Source organism: Oncorhynchus nerka, linkage group LG16, assembly GCF_034236695.1.
Source record: "Oncorhynchus nerka isolate Pitt River linkage group LG16, Oner_Uvic_2.0, whole genome shotgun sequence".
NCBI classification, from domain to species: Eukaryota; Metazoa; Chordata; class Actinopteri; order Salmoniformes; family Salmonidae; genus Oncorhynchus; species Oncorhynchus nerka.
Genome location: NC_088411.1, coordinates 21080413 through 21102369, shown reverse-complemented (window position 1 = coordinate 21102369; position 21957 = coordinate 21080413). Strand labels below are relative to the sequence as shown.

Below are 21957 nucleotides of genomic sequence, written 5' to 3'. Positions count from 1 at the left end.
AATCAAACAGAATGGAAGAGTGCCAGAGCGAAAAGGACTACATCCTCAAAAGTCATTGATAGCGTTGCGATAAATAAGCCAATGAGTAGCGCGCTTTTAGACGAGTGCATCCCTTGGCTAATGAGAGAAGAGAATGCTGCTGTTTTATGACGCCCGCGACGAAGTCCATTTACTTTTCTGGAGCTTGGTGTGAGTGACTGAAGTATTACATTTGAAGGGATTTGGATGTAGGTGAGCCGCCTCATTCGTGCTCTCTGTACCATCTTCCCACATCTATCGCCCGGACGGCCACTGACTGCGGTCGGTGTCCTTCCCGCGGTACCAGAACCATGCCTGTCCCCGCTGGATACACCAGTAACACCCCCATGGCCTTCAAGTCCTCGGCCTCGCTTACCCCACCTCCCTTGATCAACACCCACCAGCCCGGTGTTATCGCCTCGCTTCTCTACAGCGGCTCCAAGTTCCGAGGACATCAGAAGAGCAAAGGCAACTCCTACGATGTCGAGGTTGTTTTGCAGGTCCGTTAGATTTATGAAACTTTCATTTGCCAGTCAGCTGACGACTAATTGTGCTGACAAAAATGTCAAAACACGTAATGATTGCCAGCTTCCAGAAGGAGTGTTCATAATCACCGGCCATGAAACCTAGATGTTATCATTAATTGAATTTACATTCTAGTGACGGTAGGTGAGCTGGCATTAGTAGTGAACATGTTATTACCAGAATGTGATTCAGCTGTGTTCAGATGCATCGTTGGCTCACATCATGACACCATTGGAAAGAAGTTACACAATAAATTATCCTTCATTCCACTATCTAGCAAGTGAACATTTACATACTGTTTTCAAGTCTTGTGTTGTTTCTTTCAGCATGTGACCATGGAAGACTCATACTTGTGTGGGTACTTGAAGATCAAAGGGTTGACAGAGGTGAGAATGATTTACTTGATACCGAAAAGAGGTTGAATAAAGGTTTATTCTAAAACCCTTTTATTTTAATCATGGTTTTGATTCCCAGCATAACTTGTTTCTCTTTCTGTTTTCTACTTCTGTAGGAATACCCCACTCTGACTACGTTCTTTGCAGGGGAGATCATCAGTAGGAAGCGTCCGTTTCTAACCAGGAAGTGGGATGCAGATGAGGATGTGGATCGCAAGCACTGGGTAAATTGAATTGAATAGTCTGATTCCACCCATGTTGATCTGCTTTAGACCTCCGTGTCAAATGAAGTAGGAGATAATCTTTCCTGGTGAGAATGTGAGGGTGTCATCCCCCTCATTAATGTTTTTTGGTTGCTGTTAATCTCTCGTGGACAGACTATGTAAAATAAATAGTATTGTGACGTCTGTCAAAATTCCCTGGGATGCGACGGCTAACAGGCTAGTTTTGGTGTTCCGCCACTGGTTATTTGGTCGTATCAGGATTTGGTGAATGTGGTGTTTAAAGTGGGGGCAGTGATTTCAAGCAATGATGGGATTCGATTAAGCTATCCCAGGTGGGTGGACTTTGCACCGGGTGAAAAGTGATTGAATTTGTTTGGAACCTGGGGGGGGTCTGATAACGGTAGATTTGTCAAGCAAGAACAATAGTTATGATTGTTAAACGTATTGTATTGTTCCAGCGTTTAACGATTTTATATTTGGGCTCCAGGGCAAATTCCAGGCCTTCTACCAGTATGCAAAGACGTTCAACTCGGATGAGTTTGACTATGAAGAGCTGAAGAAGTCTGACTACATCTTCATGAGGTGGAAGGTAAGCTCCATTCCCATGGAAAAGCTGAATCATGGATATGAGGTTTGGCAACATTTCCTGTAAAAATACTGTTGTTATAATGATGTACTAACTGTTGTATTCTCTTCCACAGGAGCAGTTCCTGGTCCCTGATCACACCATTAAAGACATCAGCGGTGCATCCTTCGCTGGTTTCTACTACATCTGCTTCCAAAAGTCCACAGCCACCATAGAGGGATACTACTATCATAGGAGCTCAGAATGGTAATGGGAGACTAAATACTAACTGGGTCATTGATGAACATGTGATAAAACTGGTTCAGATGTAGCCAGGCCTTGTGAACTTAGAACATATGCATCTGTGCATCATCAGTTCTTATGCGTTTCTTTTTTCTTTAAATTAATATTTTATTTGCTCAGGTTATCAGTGTCAGGATGCAGTTCATGCCCTAATTCTGTGGGGTGTGAACTTATTTTTTAAATATTTTTTTCAACTAATCAAAAATAAATGGAATAACTGCTCTCTGTACAATAAGAGTTGAGGGGTTGATTTGATTTGGGACTGGCCAATGCATCTCTCCTCTCCTGACTATCTGCACTAAATAGCACTGTCTGACTCCCTCTCCATCACAGGTACCAGTCTCTGAACCTCACCCATGTTCTGGAACACAGTGCAGCCATCTATGAGTTCCGGTGACCCAGGCATTGTGGCTTTGTTGGCTCAGAAAGACTTTAAGGCCTGCAGAAGCTACATGAAGGAGGCATGAAGACTGAGAAGGACTGGGGAAGGATGGGTGGAAGGGGGACATGAAAACTGTGTTGTTACTCCTACCAAGAGGATGTGCTTTTCTGTCTGAGGAAGAAAAGGAAATGGAATGATGGATTTATTGATGGACAGATGGAAGCAGGTCTGTTGGACTGGAGCTTTCACGGAGGAAGGTATGGATGGATGGAAGAGACAGAGGGAAAGGACTGCTCTGCCCCAGCCAGGGCAGGCAGGAGCTTCAGTCCTGTGGGATTGGGGCAGAGAGCCATAGCAGTGTGATGCTTTATCATTTCTTAATTTGTTTTAACGTCTGATTTTAAAAGCTTGTTGACTTTCACTCTGCTGCGTCAAGGTCCAGTCACGAGTTATGAAAATGGAGACTTCAGTACTACAACACTTGTCTTTGGACACTTTATAAATAAAGCTGGGGTTTTCCTCTTGCAACTTGGGATTTGTCTGCTTTTATCCAATTCTCATCTGCGCTTAACAGATATTGGACAAAGATTCTTCTGCTCTACTCTATCAAACGCTGGATCTCTTTTGAAGCTAAATGTCAGCGTGTGGAATAATGTTCTGATGAACTACACTCTGTCTTTTGGATTGAAGCTTTAAACACTTCATAGCTCATTGAATGACAGTGTTATTGTTTTATTTTCAATCTAGGCTAACTCTTCTGATTGCCTGCAAAGAGATTTTGCAAGTTACCTCTTCAGCTACTCGTTGTAAATGTTCAGACGACAGAGTAATGACTGTCTGGAGGTCCGTGCTCTGTGGAAAAGACAAGTGACATTTGTGAGTGCTTGTGGTTCTTGTATCGTGGGTTTCATTTGCACACGTTGGGTTTAACTCCAGTGCCACACTTCTAATCCAATATACATGTGTAATGTAACACATAGGTCATGGTTGGATTTAAGATGGAATCATATGTTACTAGGCCCATGCAGTCAGCAGCATTTTACTTTTCACTCGCATTCATTAAAACAGAAATACTTTTGTCACCAACTTCTGTTTCCCTTCGGTGTCCATGCCCCTTCATTGTTAACTATGCAGCATTATGCAACAGCATCATTCTTGACTTCAACCATACATCTCCAAGTTTCAGAAACCAGATGTATTCTATAAAATAGTATTCAAAATGTCTTATCGTTAAAAGGAAATCTTTTTGTCTAATTGCCCTTTTCAAGCACTACCCTTCCACATTTGCACCTGTCCATGCAATTGTGCCATCTTTTTAAACTAGCAAAATGTATTATACCAGTATGTGTGTGTGAGAGTATGGACCGAAAGCAGATTGGTGTGGCCTGACTGGTTGTGAAGAATGGAGTAAATCATATCAAAACACCCCTTATTATGTTTTTTTCTTTTAAGACTATTGTATGAACTGTACTTCACTGACATACTAGCAATGGGTCCTGTTATTTATATTACTCCATAAAAACACACAATGAACTAAATATTATTCTAGCTGGACAAATACACATTATGTCAAATATATATTCCATGACGGACTGACCAGGTGAATCAAGGTTAAAGCTATGATCCCTTATTGATGTCACTTGCTACATCCACTTCAATCAGTGTAGATGAAGGGGAGGAGACAGGTTAAATCATTATTGTTGGTGTATGTGTGCCATTCAGAGGGTGAATGGCCAAGACACACGTTTTAAGTGCCTTTGAACGGAGGTATGGTAGTAAGTGCCAGGTAAACCGGTTTGAGTGTATCAAGAACAGCAATGCTGGGTTCTTCATGCTCATCAGTTTCCCTTGTGTATCAAGAATGGTCCACCAACCAAATGACATCCAGCCAACTTGACACAGCTGTGGGAAGCATTGGAGTCAACATGGGTTGACTCCAATGCTTCCCACACTTTCTAGAGTCCATGCCTGGATTAATTGAGGCATTTCTGAGGCAACTCAATATTAGGAAGGTGTTCCTAATGTTTGGTATACTCTATTCTGAGCTACCTCAAGGTCAAGAATGCACAGCTGGATAAAGTGTGGCAGTTTGGGCTCCCTAGCTGTTCCCACCTATCTAATACTACCCTCTAGTGGTGATACCAGTTTGATACACATTGTTGTTGGGTCTATGCTATCTGGAATGCTTGGGGCGTCTATACCCCCCATTGAAGTAGACATTTAAAATGGTATGGGGAAAGGTTTAGGGTAGGGACGTCCCAGGGATGCCAGATAGCACTGGCCAGGGTTGCTGTCAATAGTTTACAACACAGTATTCAGGGTCATAATGAAAGAAAGGATTCCAAAGGCAACAAACATTCCTTACCCCAGGACAATAAAGTAAAGGAGCACTCTGTTTCTGCATAGATCTGTTCATTTATTGACAGGGCAAACAAGCAGGCGTACGTTTTGGCATCATTGCCTTCATCAGAGCCTTGGGGGTCAGTGAAACTAACAAGTAACCATTTCCGATGCCTGACTCAGATTCTGTCTTTCTTAGATTAGTTAACCATAAAGTACACTATGCTTCATAGATATCCCCTCCTGTGCTGTGATGAAAAGGATCGCTGCAGGGAACTGAGTTTCCTGAGGTCCCGCACGGAGATGGAGGGACCGGGCGAGGAAGAGGACGGACGGGGGGAAGAGGCATAGATACGGTATATAGTGAACAAAAATTCAAACGCTGTTTCATGAGCTGAAATAAAGGATTCCAGAAATATTCCATATGCACAAAATGCTTATTTTTCTCAAATTCTGTGCACAAATTAGCTTACATCCCTGTTAGTGAGCATTTCTCATTTGGCAAGATAATTGGCAATTGGCATGCTGAATGCAGGAACGTCCACCCGAGCTGTTGCCAGAGAACTGAATGTTGTCATTTTCCTCCAACGTTGTTTAAGAGAATTTGGCAGTACATCCAAACGGCCTCACAACCGCAAACCACTCCAGCCCTGGACATCCATATCCGGCTTCTTCACCTGCGGGATCGTCTGAGACTAGCCACCCAGACAGCTGATGAAACTGAGGAGTATTTCTGTGTGTAATGAAGCCCTTGTGTGGAAAAACTCATTCTGATTGCCTGGGCATGACTCCCCAGTGCATGGCTCACAAGTGGGTAGGCCTATGCCCTCCCAGGCCCACCCATGGCTGCGCCCCTGCCTAGTCATGTGAAATCCATGGATTTGGGCCCAATTAATTAATTTAAATTGACTGATTTTCTTACATGAACTGTAACAGTAAAATGGTTGAAATTGTTGTATGTTGCGTCTACATTTTTGTTCAGTATTGAAAGAGGTGCAAACCTGTAACCCAGGCCCGAGTACTTTCTCATTTGGGTCGAATACAGGAGAGAAATGCATGTTACGTGCCTGAAGATTGTGAGAAATTGACAGATAGTGAACTTGAAATCGATCCTGACAAGTGAGGAAAAAGAACCTGTGTCATGAGGTGAAGGCTTCCGAGGTCTGACTTAGTGAGTATGAGGCCCCAGACAGATGCCAGTCTGTGCACTGTGCACCTGCCAACTTTCCTTCAATTCGCAAGTATCTGAAACTTTCACCAGAGAAAGAATCTGAGTGAAACAGCGCCCCTCCACCTTACTACATGTAGCCCATGTATCTGATGCTGTCTGGGCAAAAAGAGTAGGACATGCCATACTCTTTTTGGCCAGACAGCATCAGATCCATGGGCTACACATACAGCGCTTTCAACGTATTCACACGATCACTCACACCCCTTGACTTTTTCCACATTTTGTTGTTACAAAATGACTTATTTTGATTTTCAGTTCATTTGTAAAAAAAATTACTAAAAACATAATTCCACTTTGACATTATGGGGTATTTTGTGTAGGCCAATCCTAGAGGAAAATCTGGTTCAGTCTGCTTTCCAACAAACACTGTGAGAAAAAAAAAATCACTTTTCAGCAGGACAATATCCTTAAGCAAAAGGCCAAATATACACTGGAGTTGCTTACCAAGACAACATTGAATGTTCCTAAGTGGCCTAGTTACAGTTTTGACTTAAATCGGCTTGAAAATCTATCACATGACTTGAAAATGACTGTCTAGCAATGATCAACAACCAACTTGACAGAGCTTGAATAATTTAAAAAAGAATAATGTGCAAATATTGTTACAATCGTTAATACCACTGACAGCTGTTCAGTATGGCTTATAAATGGCATGCAGTCCATGATGACGGCAAAGTGTTTTTCCTTCTTAATCTTCTCAAACATTGGCATCTTTTTGTGCAGACAGAGCTATCAGTTTATTTTGGATACTCTTGCTAAGATAATGATCAATTATGTAATGATTTTCAAACTATCTCAAACGTTCAGTCATTACAGGGTCAAATTGTGCCATTAGCTCCACCTGCCCAAGGAAGTTGCTGTTTCTTGGCTCGTGTATATCCTCTAAGTGTCTACAAAAGGCTTGGTTTCATTCAGCCAAATGACAGATCAATGGCAAGCAATCTCCCCAAAACCGTCTTACAATGATTTACCTCAAGTGCCATTATTAACTCCATGTTTACATTTTTCCATAAGGTGGCGCCAACTCTCCATGTTTTGTAAATGCTCAGTTCAACGCTCATGTGCTTTCAAATTGGTCCCGGTATTCTTCCAGCACTGAAAACCATCACTGCTCAAATTAGTCTTATTTTTCCCCAAATTCCGACAATAAAAACGAAACGCGGCATCAGCCTAACTTGAATACAAAAGCCATGTCCGTGTATTGTTTTTTCTCGGTTTATCATAACTTTTTCATAGATGTCACTACTAAATCTTAAAGGGACTGCGTCCCCAATTTGAGGGAATACTGTTTTGGCCCCTGTTTGACAAGATCACACTTCTGTTTGTCAGACAGCGCCTCTGGCCACATCATCACTTCAACACACAGTAGGTCCATGTGTTGATCTCTTTGTGACTCTGGAAGATCAAGGGCTAGAGGTGAATAAGGCTCTGAAACCGAATTTGCATGATTTGCATCTTCCTCTCCGAGCTTTTGCTCTGCTTCGACATTAGCTACCGCTGTGCTACTACTAGTTATAGCATGTAGTTCCAATGATGATTAGTCACCGACAGCAGCAGAGGCCGTAATGCTACTGGTTAAAGCGCTAGCTAGGCTAATGCTAGGGGTTGTTGAAGTGCTAACTAGGCCTGGGCCTGTCTGGGCTCATCATTGTGTCCTCTGCCTCGACGACGAAGGTAGTTTTATCAGCGGCACCTATCATCCAGAAGGCGAGGTCAGTACAGGTGCATCAAAGCTGGGGCGGAGAGACTGAAAAACATATTTTATCTCAAGGCCATCAGACTGTTAAACAGCCATCACTAACATAGAGAGGCTACTGCCAACATACAGACTCAAATCTTTGGCCTCTTAAATAAATTTACTTAATAAAGGTATCACTAGTCACTTTAAATAACACCACTTCAGTAATGTTTACATATCATTCATTACTCATCTCATATGTATATACTGTATTCTATACCATCTACTGCATCTTGCCTATGCCGCTCGGTCATCGCTCATCCATATATTTATATGTACATATTCTTATTCATCCCTTTACATTTGTGTGTATAAGGTAGTTATTGTGAATTTGTTAGATTACTTGTTAGATATTACTGCATTGTCGGAACTAAAAGCACAAGCATTTTGCTACACTCGCATTAACATCTGCTAACCATGTGTATGTGACCAATTGATTTGATTTGATTTGATTTAACTGCAAAAAGTAATTTGACAAAAGCTGGATGCCTTCTATCTGTAAGGTCCTGGGTGTCGTGAGGGTGAAATCAGGCGCAGGAAAGCAGAGTTCAATAAAGTGCTTTTTTTAATGCACACACGGTGAACTACGGTCACCCCATTTACGGGTGCTCAAACCAAATGCCCCAGACACAGGGAAACAAAAACAGTCTAGCACTAAACACACGAACATGTACATCTAATGTAAACACCAGGGTTACAATAATCAATCCCACACAAAGAACCAGGCGGGCCGGCTGACTAATAAAGCCTCACTAATTATAACCAACTCAAAACAGGTGTACTCAATAAACACATAAGAAGGGGGAGAAAAGAATCAGTGGCAGCTAGTAGGCCGGTGACGACGACCGTCGAGCGCCACCCGAACGGGAAGGGGAGCCACCTTCGGTCGGAGTCGTGACACTATCCATGAGCCGGCAGAACTCAGGGTGAAATAGTCCATTATAAATATGAACCAGTCCGTGGGTGATTAATGACACTTGTTTCTACTATTTATGATACAAACGTGGATTATATTAATACATTATTTATCGATTATGAATTATTATTTGGCTTTATGGATTAATTTACATATTTGGAGGCCTTTTTTGTAAACAATGTGGCCTCATTAACCAGGGCACAGTGCCCAAGCAAAACCCCCTTCCATCCCCATTTGCTTTGCAACTTTGAAGCTTCCCACATATTTTGCTGCTGCTGGACCAACCTGCTGAAGCAAGACAGAATGACAGCGATGAGCTGAGCAACCCATGACAGCTCGAACCACCCAATTTATAATTCCAGCTCACAATGCCCCTTGATGATGTGAGGCCTGAAGCAGTTGCCTCTTCTGCCTAATAGTAAGTCTGCCACTACTTCCAAGCCTAATGATCAGAAAAACACCCAAGATGACTCTGTCCCAGTGGGAGTACGATTCATGGAGAAAGTGTATCCATGCCTTTTAGCATCCATTTGTGGTAAGAATGAGTTGGATTCTGTCAATTTGGTCAAAGTATCCAGAGGTGGATTTTTTTTGGTATATATCTGCTGCTCAGAAGGAGAGTGCACTGCGTGTTTCAAGACTCGGGACAAAAGCGGTGTCCTGCTTTTTGCTCTCTGGAGCAGAGTGCCGCTTAAAGCAGTGATAACTGGGTTGGGGTCGAGTGTTAAGGTGATCAATTGAAGTTGGAAATCCTTGGTGTCTGTGATGCACGCCGTTTGGTGTGACGCAGACCCGGTGGTGAGCACGAGACTGACGAGACCCTGTCTGTCCTTCTGAGTTTTGGTGCAGTGTTTCCCGGCTAAAATCATGTTAGGGTATTTCAGTTATCCTGTAAGAGCTTTTGTTCCAAACCCAGTAAGGTGTTTGAGGTGCCAAGTTTATGATCATATGCAGCAGTATGTAGAAGGGAGATTCAGAGGTTTGAGAAGTGCGCAGGAGGGCATGGGGCAAAAGTGTCTTGTTTTGGTGAAAGAATTTGAGAGTTTTAATTGTGGGGGTGGCCATGTTGCTGGGGATCAGAAATGTTCTGTGGAAGTGAGACAGATTGAAGTTTCCAGGGCGAAAGCAGTGCAGTAAGTGTAATATGCGGAGAGGAAAGTGTAGGATGGTCGGCAAAGGGTGAGGGAGCCTGAGTGTCACGTCGTGTGTATAGGTGGCAGGGATGTCAGACGCAGGAGAATCGAACTTGGTATCAATGGAGTAGTTTAATAACTTTACAAAAACACAGCTCCAAAATCATAGTACATAATAACAGCAAAAACACAGCTCCAAAGTCATAGTACATAATAACAGCAAAAACACAGCTCCAAAGTCATAGTACATAATAACAGCAAAAACACAGCTCCAAAGTCATAGTACATAATAACAGCAAAAACACAGCTCCAAAGTCATAGTACATAATAACAGCAAAAACACAGCTCCAAAGTCATAGTACATAATAACAGCAAAAACACAGCTCCAAAGTCATAGTACATAATAACAGCAAAAACACAGCTCCAAAGTCATAGTACATAATAACAGCAAAAACACAGCTCCAAAGTCATAGTACATAATAACAGCAAAAACACAGCTCCAAAGTCATAGTACATAATAACAGCAAAAACACAGCTCCAAAGTCATAGTACATAATAACAGCAAAGTGGGTACAAGGACCCATCGCGCACCAATTCAACCTACACGAACATGAAAAAACAAACAATCTCTGACAAGGACATGAGGGAAAACAGAGGGTTAAATCCACAACAGGTAATGAATGGGATTGGAACCAGGTGTGTAGGGAGACAAGACAAAACCAATGAAAAATGGATCAATGATGGCTAGAAGACCGGTGACGTCGACCGCCGAGCACCGCCAGAACAAGGAGAGGGATCGACTTCGGCACTGAGAGGATCACTGAGTAGTAGACCAGTACAGAGGGACCCAACCAGTTTGTGCTTTAGTAAGGTTGGCTTCTTGGCGTTTATTGCTGTGGTCATTAACTGTACCTCACAGTTTTTATAAGGAACTCAGTCCAGCTTTCAACTTACTCTTGAAAGTTGTAATAGTAGAATTACATTTTTATTGGCTAGTGCATCATCAGCTTTCCTCTTGTCATGTCAGTGATTGGGTACCTTAGAGGGCTATTTATTCAGTATATTTCTATATTCAGTGCAGTGTTCTTTATACAGTATGGTGCACTCCACAGGATTAATCCCAGGTCAATGCTCCAAGTCAGGACCAAAGCTGTTGCTATTATTCAAATGACCACAAGAGAACAGCATAAAACTTGTAGAGCAAAGCCCATTGATACGTGCCTGCTATCTATTCTTTGATAACATAACATGAAACATTAAAATAAAAGAGTTTACAGGATCGATTAATAAACTGCTTATTTGTGAAGGTAACATGTATTTTCCCCAAGCCATTCAAAATCATTGCATAGAAATGTTTTTAATGTCATATTTATTTATATAACTCACATAACCACATTTATGGTGTCACCCAACATTTCTATTCCCCAGAGTTTTGTGATGACCCATAGAGAAATAACTCCCCTGTCCAGGTAACAAACCACTGTCAATCAGTCCATCAATCCGTCCTGTGCCCTTGTCATAGACATAACATTTAAGTTGTAACTCCAGGTAAATCTACTGTCCTGTAGATCTGATGTGGTAATTGGTTTAATAACATAAATAGTAGCAGGTCTGGAAAACCCATCCCTCTCTTTCCCCTGGTATGCAGTGGAGGAAAAACCCATTGTCTAGTCATGTTCACACCAACACAATGGATCTCTGTGTTATTTATTTTCCTGATATCGTAGGCAGGTCAGTGTTGCTCTGCGGTGACACAAGGGCCTGGCTTGTACTTCCTGACAATCATAAAATGTATCACTGGAATGATATAAAGTTTTATGTTCCTGTGTTCCAGCCAGTGGAGACTGGTAAGGGAAGGACAGCTCATAATAATGGCTGGAATGGAGTCAATGGAATTGTATCAAACATGTGGTTTCCATGTGGTTGATACCATTCCGTTGCGTATTCTAGCCATTACTATGAGCTGTCCTCCCCTCAGCAGCCTCCACTGGTCCCAGCGTAGTGTTTTAATTCAATAATATGGTGGTGTGGTATATGACCAATATACCACGGTTAAGGGTTGTTCTTATGTACGACACAACACGGAGGGCCTGGACACAGCCCTTAGCCGTGGTATATTGGCCATATACCACAAACTCCCAAAGTACCTTAATGCTATTATAAGCTGGTTACCAATGTAATTAGAGCAGTAAAAATCTATGTTTTGTCATACCCGTGGTATACGGTCTGATATACCACGTCTGCCAGCCAATCAGCATTCAGGGCTCGACCCACCCAGTTTATAATTCTAGTTATGTAAGGCTCAGCATGTTAAGTACAGAGATAGGGATGAGGCAGAGGGCAGGGCATGAGATCTACATTTTTATACAACTATAAATAATAGGGAACAGCCTTAATGATATGAGGTTGTTCTAGCAAGTGCTCATCGGGGTTCCATTTCAATTCCAGTCATGTTAATCAAATCCATGGCCTGTGTGGTCCAGTGGTTACAGCGACTGACCCTGGCACGCTGCACATGTATGCCAGAGTCGGAATGGGTTTGAATCCGTCCCACTACCCTTTGACTCACCCTCTCCCATCTTTCCAACACTTTACTATCTCTTCAATAAATAAATAAATAACGAAAGGAGTGCGTCTGCACCACTCCTCAAAAAATACCTTTAGTAAGTAATCCAAACTCTAATTCCAAATGTTCCTAATTGAAAAGCATTATAGAGAATGGGAATTGAAATTTCAGTTTACTTCCTGAATTGACTCGAATTTCAGTGGTGCTCGTGCATTTTACCTGGTCTTGCAAGTGACAAAATGATCTTTCCTTTTAAGACTGCATAATATGTAAATTATCAATTATTCAAGGGTTTTTCTGTGGGTAGTACACACAACGTATTGCCAAAAGTTCAACTTTCCCTGCACAGGGACTCCAAATCTTCAATGAATGACTAATACAGTATAGATAAACTTCCTCCTTGACCTCACTGTTACAGTACATAAAGCTTTACACTCTTCTCAGAAACCATCACTCACGCCACTCCCTTCTCCCCAGCTTCATTGGTTTGGTCATGGTCCGATACAGAGGAAAGATTATATAGCCTTCACAGATACACTAAAATAACAGAAAAAATATTAGCAAAGGTAACAATGCTTAAGTGAAGTGGTGAATCAGTTGACTCATAAGAACTCTAATCTTATTCAATATGCACAGGATATTCAACCGCTTGATACAATATGTCAATTATTTGGGTAACTTTATGAATGCACATTGTATTTGCCATTTTCCAAGCATGTTTTTCTTTCTGACTAAATGTTTATTCTAATCAACAAACATTCTGACATTTCCTGGTCATTAATCTTATCCAGATCTGTATTGTTTTTGTTTCAGTGGCGTGTGATTCACATTTGAGGATTAGAGATCTGCTTAAGTTGGCACTTTGCACAGGGCTGGCAGTCACTGTTACCCTTTCTCAGGTGTGGCTGCTTGGATGAGGTAAGGAACATTCTGTATGTGACCATTCTGCAGGATGTGAATGAAAAGAAAAATATTCCTGTTTCCTCCACTTCAACAAAAAGCATTTATGATGATCATTGAGAGGTAAATGTTAACACTATATGTTTCCCGCTTTGACTACACCTATGGATAGTCAAAGACACACACACACACACACACACACACACACACACACACACACACACACACACACACACACACACACACACACACACACACACACACGCACACGCACACATTTCATGGGCAATACCCCTCTATTGCTATTATGTCTTAGTTTAGTATATTTCATATAAACACATTTACCAGAGACTAAGGAGTCACAAAGTGCTATAAACATGTACTGTTATTTCACATTGGGTTACAAATACAATACGATTAAATACATTCACCTACAGTAAAATATGTATTATGTTAATACACTATACAGTTTACAGCAAAAGTGGGTGGTGAAGTATCCAATGCCATTTTTTAAAATCATGAGTCAAAATGCATTATAATATAATATATATAATAATAATAAAAATAATGTAATATATAATAATAATAAATAATAAAATATATGCCGTTTAGCTGATGCTTGTAGGCGACTTACAGTCATGTGTGCTGACATTTTACATAAGGGGTGGTCCCGAGAATCGAACCCACAATCAGAGCATTGCGAAAGCCAGCCACATGCCTGATACAAACAAAACCAAAGGCCTGCACACACAGTTTCCATGTGTCAAAGCCCCCCTCCCCCATTACCTACCTCCTCATTATCATATTCTCTACCAGTACCAAAAAACTAAGATGGCAACAAAGCTGGTGTAGACATTTTTTTCTATTTCTGCAGATTTCCAACACGTTTTGATAGTAAAGTAAAGGCCCTCAGAATACTGTGCTATTCTGTGTGGCCATATTGAAAAAGAAAAAAAAACATTCTGAGTGACAATAAGAAAAGGTAAGTTAAGGTTCCAGGTCATGAACTGACTGGAGGAAAGGATTTCACCAAAGTGTTACTGGTATTTGAAAGTAGAATGCACGTGCCATGCATAAGCTTTTCTGGCAGGTCGCTGGTAAAACAGTGCCATGCACGGCTCTGGTTCCTCCTCAGCTATTGTGTGTTGTTGAGTAGAGATACTGATGCTTGGATAGATAACATGTCTGGTTGGAATAGAGCACGTTTAAAAAAAAAATGTAATCACCTTTATTTAACCAGGTAGGCTAGTTGAGAACAAGTTCTCATTTACAACTGCGACCTGGCCAAGATAAAGCGAAGCAGTGTGAACAGACAACAACACAGAGTTACACATGGAGTAAACAATAAACAAGTCAATAACACAGTAGAAAAAAGAAAAAACATACAGTACCAGTCAAAAGTTTGTACACACCTACTCATTCAAGGGTTTTCCTTTATTTTTACTATTTTCTACATATAAGAGTATATTATATATAATATAGGATACTAGTAATATAATAATAGTAGAATAATAATAATAGAATAATAGTGAAGACATCAAAACAATGAAATAACACATATGGAATCATGCAGTGAAAAAGTGTATGTACGTGCGTGCTTACAGGATTACGTACATGTGCATGCATATGATGTGCTCATTCACATGTGCAAATCCTCCCAGAAACAGACAGTTACCCACTTGTGTCCTGTGTCCCGTGTCCAGCCCAGCAAGGCATATGTGGCTCTGCTCCAGGTGTTTCACCAAAGTGTTCTTGGTAGAATGACAGGTCACTGGCATGTCAGTCCAAGTGCCATGCCCGGCTCGGGTTCCTTCTCAACTATTGTCTCTTGTTGAGCAGAGATGCTGATGCTTGCATAGATAACGTGTCTGGTTGGAACAGGGTCAATGTTGAGGCCGTCTGCTCTCTTTTCAGGTCCTTAACTACTGAATAGTGTCTGTTCCAGGTGCGTAGGAGTCAAAATAAGAATACTGGAGGCGATGGTGACCTGCACACTGTCGAAAAAAGGAATAAATACAATCTGAGGCTTAAATGCAAAACAAATGTGTTTATTTGAACATCATGGTGCCCAAAAAAATCATGCAAGAAAGTGCATAAAAAAAAAAAAACTTTTCGGCCTCAGGCCATCTTCAGTCCATCCTCAGCATCCGGTTGGAACAGGGCACATAGCTACAATATTCACTGCCAAACACACATTTATATATACAGTATATCAACTACATAGACCAGGAATAGATTTTGTCTATTTAAAATACTTTTTGTATTGCACTCTGTTTTAAAAAGAAACAGAAAGCATACATGGATGTTAGATATTTCCTGCCATTTTGTCTGTAGGTGCCCCAAGTAAAATCCATATCCTCTGACCTCTGACCTATAGTGCCAGTTCTTATCTGGCGAACATTGTGTGAAAGTTCATGGGAACAGCCTAGGGGAACAGCTTTCTAATTAAATGCTGGTCATTACTAATTTCACATTCCCTAACCAGTATCTAACACAGTAACATTTGTAAAATATTGACATGAGAAATACATTCTAAATATGAATTAGTACCTGAAATGATTCAACACGGGGATGTAGCATCAGCTTGAGTCAGTTGTAATGAATAAGCTGGTGAGCTCTATAGTCCCTTATAGGAATTCCTAGACATTACAAATCAAACTATGCACAAACAGACATCAATATAGCACACTCATCGTATTATCACATTCAGAAAAAAGTATAGCATAATTAGCATATTGCTTGCTGGTAAACATTATGATGCTGTATCATTATTTAGTTACTCAGCGGAGGCTGCTGAGGGGAGGACGGCAAATGGAATAGCACCAAATACCTGGAAAAGATGTGTTTGATGTATTGATACCATTCCATCTATTGCACTCCAGACATTTCCACTAGCCCGTTTTCCCCAATTAAGGTGCCACCAACCTCCTGTGATGGCACGAAGACACATTTAATTCTATCCCAGTCTCAGATAAAGACTTAAAAACACTATACGTCCTCCAAGATAAGTTACAGTATGTCATCCAATTTGTATGATATTGTACGACCGGGTAAGACATATGATACTATATACTTCCTCCAATTCTTATGACATTGTACCACCAATATTAATTTCACAATGTAATGTACCATAAAGTAACATAACATACTAATTGGAGGGATACAAATTTACATTCCAAATGCTACGAATTGCACTGAGGCCATTTTGCATAGAGAGGAGCTCACAACAGCTGAATCACATTAATATCCACAATCCGTAGATGGCAGCTAAAAACCGATGCAGGAAAGGTGATAGTGTGTGTTTTTTGTTGTTGCGGGGTTGTCAGATGACTGCGCTTTAGGTTGCTAGTACTGTTGTGGGCAGAATCAGCATAGTTACATTGCACTTCTAAATTAAATGCCTAAAATGAAACTGTAAAGTGTATTATAGCATCAATGTCACGCCTATTACACCTCTATGAGGTGCATGCATGCATATGTGCTTACACTGTAAAACCATGAAACATGTGACACGTTTATAACCTACATGTCTGTATTTAAAACTTAAACAATAGACATTTAGATTTGCCAATAAGTGTTTTCATCTTAAACACAGACATTTTAGAACGGAAGATTAAAAAGATTAAAAAATATAGATGCGTTAAATAGAAACAACTCGATTAATCATAACTTTACAAGCTTCTATGAAAAGCTATATAAATCAGAATTATACAACAGCAGGACTGATCTTACTGCCTTAGACTCAACAACCCTAAACCAATTATCAGCAGATAACAAAATAATAATTAAAAATAACTAGTTAGGGATAGGCTGGACACAAATGTCTCAACTGGCCAATTGCCAGGGAAAATGCAGAGCACCAAATTCAAATAAAATACTATAAAATTCAAACTTTCATTAAATCACACATGTAAAATACTCAATTAAAGCTACACTCGTAGTGAATCCAGCCAACATGTCAGATTTGATAAATTATCTGATGATAGCACCAGCAGTAAACAAAGGGGTTAGCATATTTCAACCCTGCAAGTTCTACACAAAACACTGAAATAAAATATAAAACATGCATTACCTTTGACGAGCTTCTTTTGTTGGCACTCCAATATCTCCCATAAACATCACAATTGGTCCTTTTGTTCGATTAATTCCGTCCATACAGTGGTGCAAAAAAGTATTTAGTCAGTCACCAATTGGACAAAAAGTTCTCCCACTTAAAAATATGAGAAAGGCCTGTAATTTTCATCATAGGCACACTTCAACCATGACAGACAAAATGAGGGGGAAAAAAATCGAGAAAATCACATTGTAGGATTTGTAATGAATTTATTTGCAAATTATGGTGGAAAATAAGTATTTGGTCAATAACAAAAGTTTATCTCAATACTTTGTTATATACCCTTTGTTGGCAATGACAGAGGTCAAACGTTTTCTGTAAGTCTTCATAAGGTTTTCACACACTGTTGCTGGTATTTTGTCCCATTCCTCCATGCAGATCTCCTCTAGAGCAGTGATGTTTTGGGGCTGTTGCTGGGCAACACGGACTTTCAACTCCCTCCAAAGATTTTCTATGGGGTTGAAATGCTTCTTACGAAGCCACTCCTTCGTTGCCCGGGCGGTGTGTTTGGGATCATTGTCATGCTGAAAGACCCAGCCACGTTTCATCTTCAATGCTCTTGCTGATGGAAGGAGGTTTTCACTCAAAATCTCACGATACATGGCCCCATTCATTCTTTCCTTTACACGGATCAGTCGTCCTGGTCCCTTTGCAGAAAAACAGCCCCAAAGCATGATGTTTCCACCCCCATGCTTCACAGTAGGTATGGTGTTCTTTGGATGCAACTCAGCATTCTTTATTCTCCAAACACGACGAGTTGAGTTTTTACCAAAAAGTTATATTTTGGTTTCATCTGACCATATGACATTCTCCCAATCTTCTTCTGGATCATCCACATGCTCTCTAGCAAACTTCAGACGGGCCTGGACATGTACTGGCTTAAGCAGGGGGACACGTCTGGCACTGCAGGATTTGAGTCCCTGGCGGTGTAGTGTGTTACTGATGGTAGGCTTTGTTACTTTGGTCCCAGCTCTCTGCAGGTCATTCACTAGGTCCCCCCGTGTGGTTCTCTGATTTTTTCTCACCGTTCTTGTGATCATTTTGACCCCACGGGGTGAGATCTTGCGTGGAGCCCCAGATCGAGGGAGGTTATCAGTGGTCTTGTATGTCTTCCATTTCCTAATAATTGCTCCCACAGTTGATTTCTTCAAAGCAAGCTGCTTACCTATTGCAGATTCAGTCTTCCCAGCCTGGTGCAGGTCCACAATTTTGTTTCTGGTGTCCTTTGACAGCTCTTTGGTCTTGGCCATAGTGGAGTTTGGAGTGTGACTGTTTGAGGTTGTGGACAGGTGTCTTTTATACTGACAACAAGTTCAAACAGGTGCCATTAATACAGGTAACGAGTGGAGGACAGAGGAGCCTCTTAAAGACGAATTTACAGGTCTGTGAGAGCCAGAAATCTTGCTTGTTTGTAGGTGACCAAATACTTACTTTCCACCATAATTTGCAAATAAATTCATTAAAAATCCTACAATGTGATTTTCTGGATCTTTTTCTTCTCATTTTGTCTGTCATAGTTGAAAGTGTACCTATGATGAAAATTACAGTGTCACGAATCCCGCTTCCTGAGTCTGTTTGCCTGTGTTTCTGTCCTGGAGTGTGTTTCCGGTGTCCTGGAATGCACCCTGTCTGGTTGCCGGGCGAATTAGCTTGTTGGGAGATCGATGTTCACCCGCACCTGTATCCCATCAGTAATCTGCACACCTGTCCTGATCATCACCTCTCCCATTCAAAAGCTCTGACCTGACATCCATTCCCTGCCGGATCGTTAGCCATGAACAGTATGTTGTGCCATAGTATCAGCCTCAAGTTGGATAGAATTTGTTTTGTTGTTTTTTACGTATTGCTTGCCTTAAACTTACCTCCGTTTGTTCTGTCTTCAGTTACGCACCCGGATCATTTACCCCATTCCCGCCTGGTCGTCGGAGGATTCCGCTACCCCATTGGATCCACCTATTTACTCCCATCAACTCACCACCGCTGTCCGCTACGCCACCTGGATATATCTACCCATTCACATTCACTTGTAAATAAATACTCACCTTCTTCCTACTCTCATTGTCCTGGTCTGCTTCTGGGTTCGATTTTGAAAGAACGTGACATACAGGCCTCTCTCATCTTTTTAAGTGGGAGAACTTGCACAATTGGTGGCTGACAAATTTTTTTGCCCCACTGTATATATCCAAAATGTCTATTTATAAAGCGCGTTTGATCCAGAAAAAAACAGCTTACAAAAAACGCAACGTCACTACAAAATATTTCAAAAGTTGCCTGTAAACTTTGCCAAAATATTTCAAACTACTTTTGTAATACAACTTTAGGTATTTTTAAACGTTAATAATCAATCAAATCTGTGTTCAATACAGGAATGAAAACAAACCAGTGCCACTTTTCACGTCTTGCGCCACTCTCAACAGTGTACCCAGTTCCTAGTTGGCCTACTTCTTCATTGCACAAAGGAATAACCTCAACCAAATTCCAAAGACTGGTGACATCCAGTGGAAGCGGTAGGAACTGAAAACAGAGAGAGGGAACAGAGGGAACAGAGAGAGGCAAAAAAATAAATTCTGAACAGTTAGTCCTCTGGGTTTTGCCTGCTACATAAGTTTTGTTATACTCACAGACATGATTCAAACAGTTTTAGAAACTTCAGAGTGTTTTCTATCCACATATATGAATAATATGCATATCTTATATTCTTGGCATGAGTAGCAGGAAATTGAAATTGGGGATGCTATTTATCCAAAAGTGAAAATTCTGCCCCCTAGCCCAAAGAGGTTAAAAACAGAGGTCACCCAGAAATAAATATCAGACACTGTTAAAACATTAGCGCAGAGAAAAAGGAATGGATGGTTTCCCACAGAATTCTGTTTAACATTTTTGGACAAAGCAGCGCCCCTATTTACACAAATGACAACACGCATCACTCAATTCAGTGCTTACTAGTTCTATGTATCAATCAGTTATTTCAGTTATATTAAAACCTGGAAAATCTGGAGTGTCCCTTGCTGATTATAGACCAATACGTTGAATAAATTGTGACAATAAAATAATAACAAAGCTTATAAGCAACAGAATTGCAAAAGTCTTACCAGACTTTATACAAACAGGGTTTATAAAAAAAATATTAAAAAATACAAGAACATATTTCAGTTTAATAGAATACACTAAAAAAACAAGACAGAGTCATCAATAATGGCTATTGGAAAAGTATGTAATGGCCTTTTCTATTCAAAACGTTGGCAGCTTTCAACATTCCAACTGAAATAATTAATGTAATAAAAATATTATATAAATGTCCCAAAGCAAAAATATACACAAATAATACATTGTCAGATGAAATTGATTTAGAAAGGGGCACAAGACAGGTATGTCCTCTCTCCCTCCTCCTGTTTGCACTGGCAATTGAACCGCTTGCAGAAATAATTAGACATGACCCAAACATAACAAGTATATGTATTGGTAAACATTAATATATACTGAAGCTATTTGCAGATAATCTCCTGATATACATGACCAATATTGAAAACTCAATGCCTCCCCGCTGAAAATATTTTCAGAATACTCAAAAATCTCAGGATATAAAATGAATGTGGAAAAAAAAACAAAATAATGGCAATAGGAAAAATAAAACTGATGATCTACAACAATCCTTTAAGTGGGTTACAAAAAAAGGTAAAATACTTAGGATGTGTCATGCCCTGACCTTAGAGAGCCATTTAATTTCTCTATTTGGTTAGGTCAGGGTGCGATTTGGGTGGGCATTCTAGTTTTCTATTTCTTTGTTGGCTGGGTATGGTTCCCAATCAGAGGCAGCTGTCTATCGTTGTCTCTGATTGGGAATCATACTTAGGCAGCCTGTTTTCCACCTGAGTTTGTGGGATCTTGTTTTTGTTCAGTTACTGTGTAGCCTGCAGAACGTTACGGCCCTTGCTCTTTTTTTTGTGTGTGTGTGTTCATCTAAAATAAAATAAGATGTACGCTTACCACGCTGCACCTTGGTCTCATTCCGACGACAGACGTAACAGGATGCTTATCCCCTACAGTTGAAGTCTGTGGCCCACGGAACTGTAATTAGCATAATTTAAAAAATCCCCATAAAAATGTGTCAACTTAAACTCTTTTTTTGTTGCATGGGCTGCGTCTCAATCCACTGCATCTGTGGATGTCACCCTTCTGCATCTCTGGTGAAAGGTGGCAGAGCTAGAGCGGTGTTTGTTATCGCGAAAATCGGTCTTCGGCCTACAAACTATTCTTAGTTTTACTCTACCACCCCCACAAGCTTCACCTGTTTGAAATTTACTGCTCGACCATACAGATACTTGTATGTGTGTGGTACATAGATGAGATAGTCATTAAAAAAATAATTGGAAACACTATTATTGCACACTGTCACGGCAGATTTCCTCCTCTTCCTCTGAAAAGGTGAAACAAGGAACGGACCAATACGCAGCGTGGTAGGTGTCCATGGTTTTTAATAAGAAAAACTAAACATGAACACAAATACAAAATAATAATGTGAACTGGCAACAAAACAGTCCCGTGTGGCACAAACACTGACACAGGAAACAATCACCCACCAAAATAACCAAAGAACATGGCTGCCT

The 21957-nt window shown here is 40.7% G+C and overlaps 1 protein-coding gene across 1 annotated transcript; it reads left to right on the top strand.

Annotated features, from left to right (window-relative positions):
• The first annotated feature begins 105 nt into the window (after positions 1–105).
• LOC115144219 (glucose-induced degradation protein 4 homolog) lies at positions 106–3498 on the top strand. Its single transcript, XM_029685078.2, has 6 exons — positions 106–518; positions 870–929; positions 1055–1162; positions 1650–1751; positions 1864–1994; positions 2364–3498. The coding sequence occupies exons 1-6, from the start codon at positions 330–332 to the stop codon at positions 2425–2427; spliced, it is 654 nt and encodes a 217-aa protein (XP_029540938.1). The 5' UTR covers positions 106–329; the 3' UTR covers positions 2428–3498.
• The last annotated feature ends 18459 nt before the right edge of the window (positions 3499–21957 follow it).

Excerpts from the sequence above, each read along its gene's own strand:
- LOC115144219 (XM_029685078.2), top strand. The coding sequence starts at position 330 with ATGCCTGTCCCCGCTGGATACACCAGTAACACCCCCATGGCCTTCAAG. Across the intron at positions 519-869 it reads ATGTCGAGGTTGTTTTGCAG|CATGTGACCATGGAAGACTC; the intron begins GTCCGTTAGATT and ends TGTTTCTTTCAG. Across the intron at positions 1,752-1,863 it reads ACATCTTCATGAGGTGGAAG|GAGCAGTTCCTGGTCCCTGA; the intron begins GTAAGCTCCATT and ends TCTCTTCCACAG.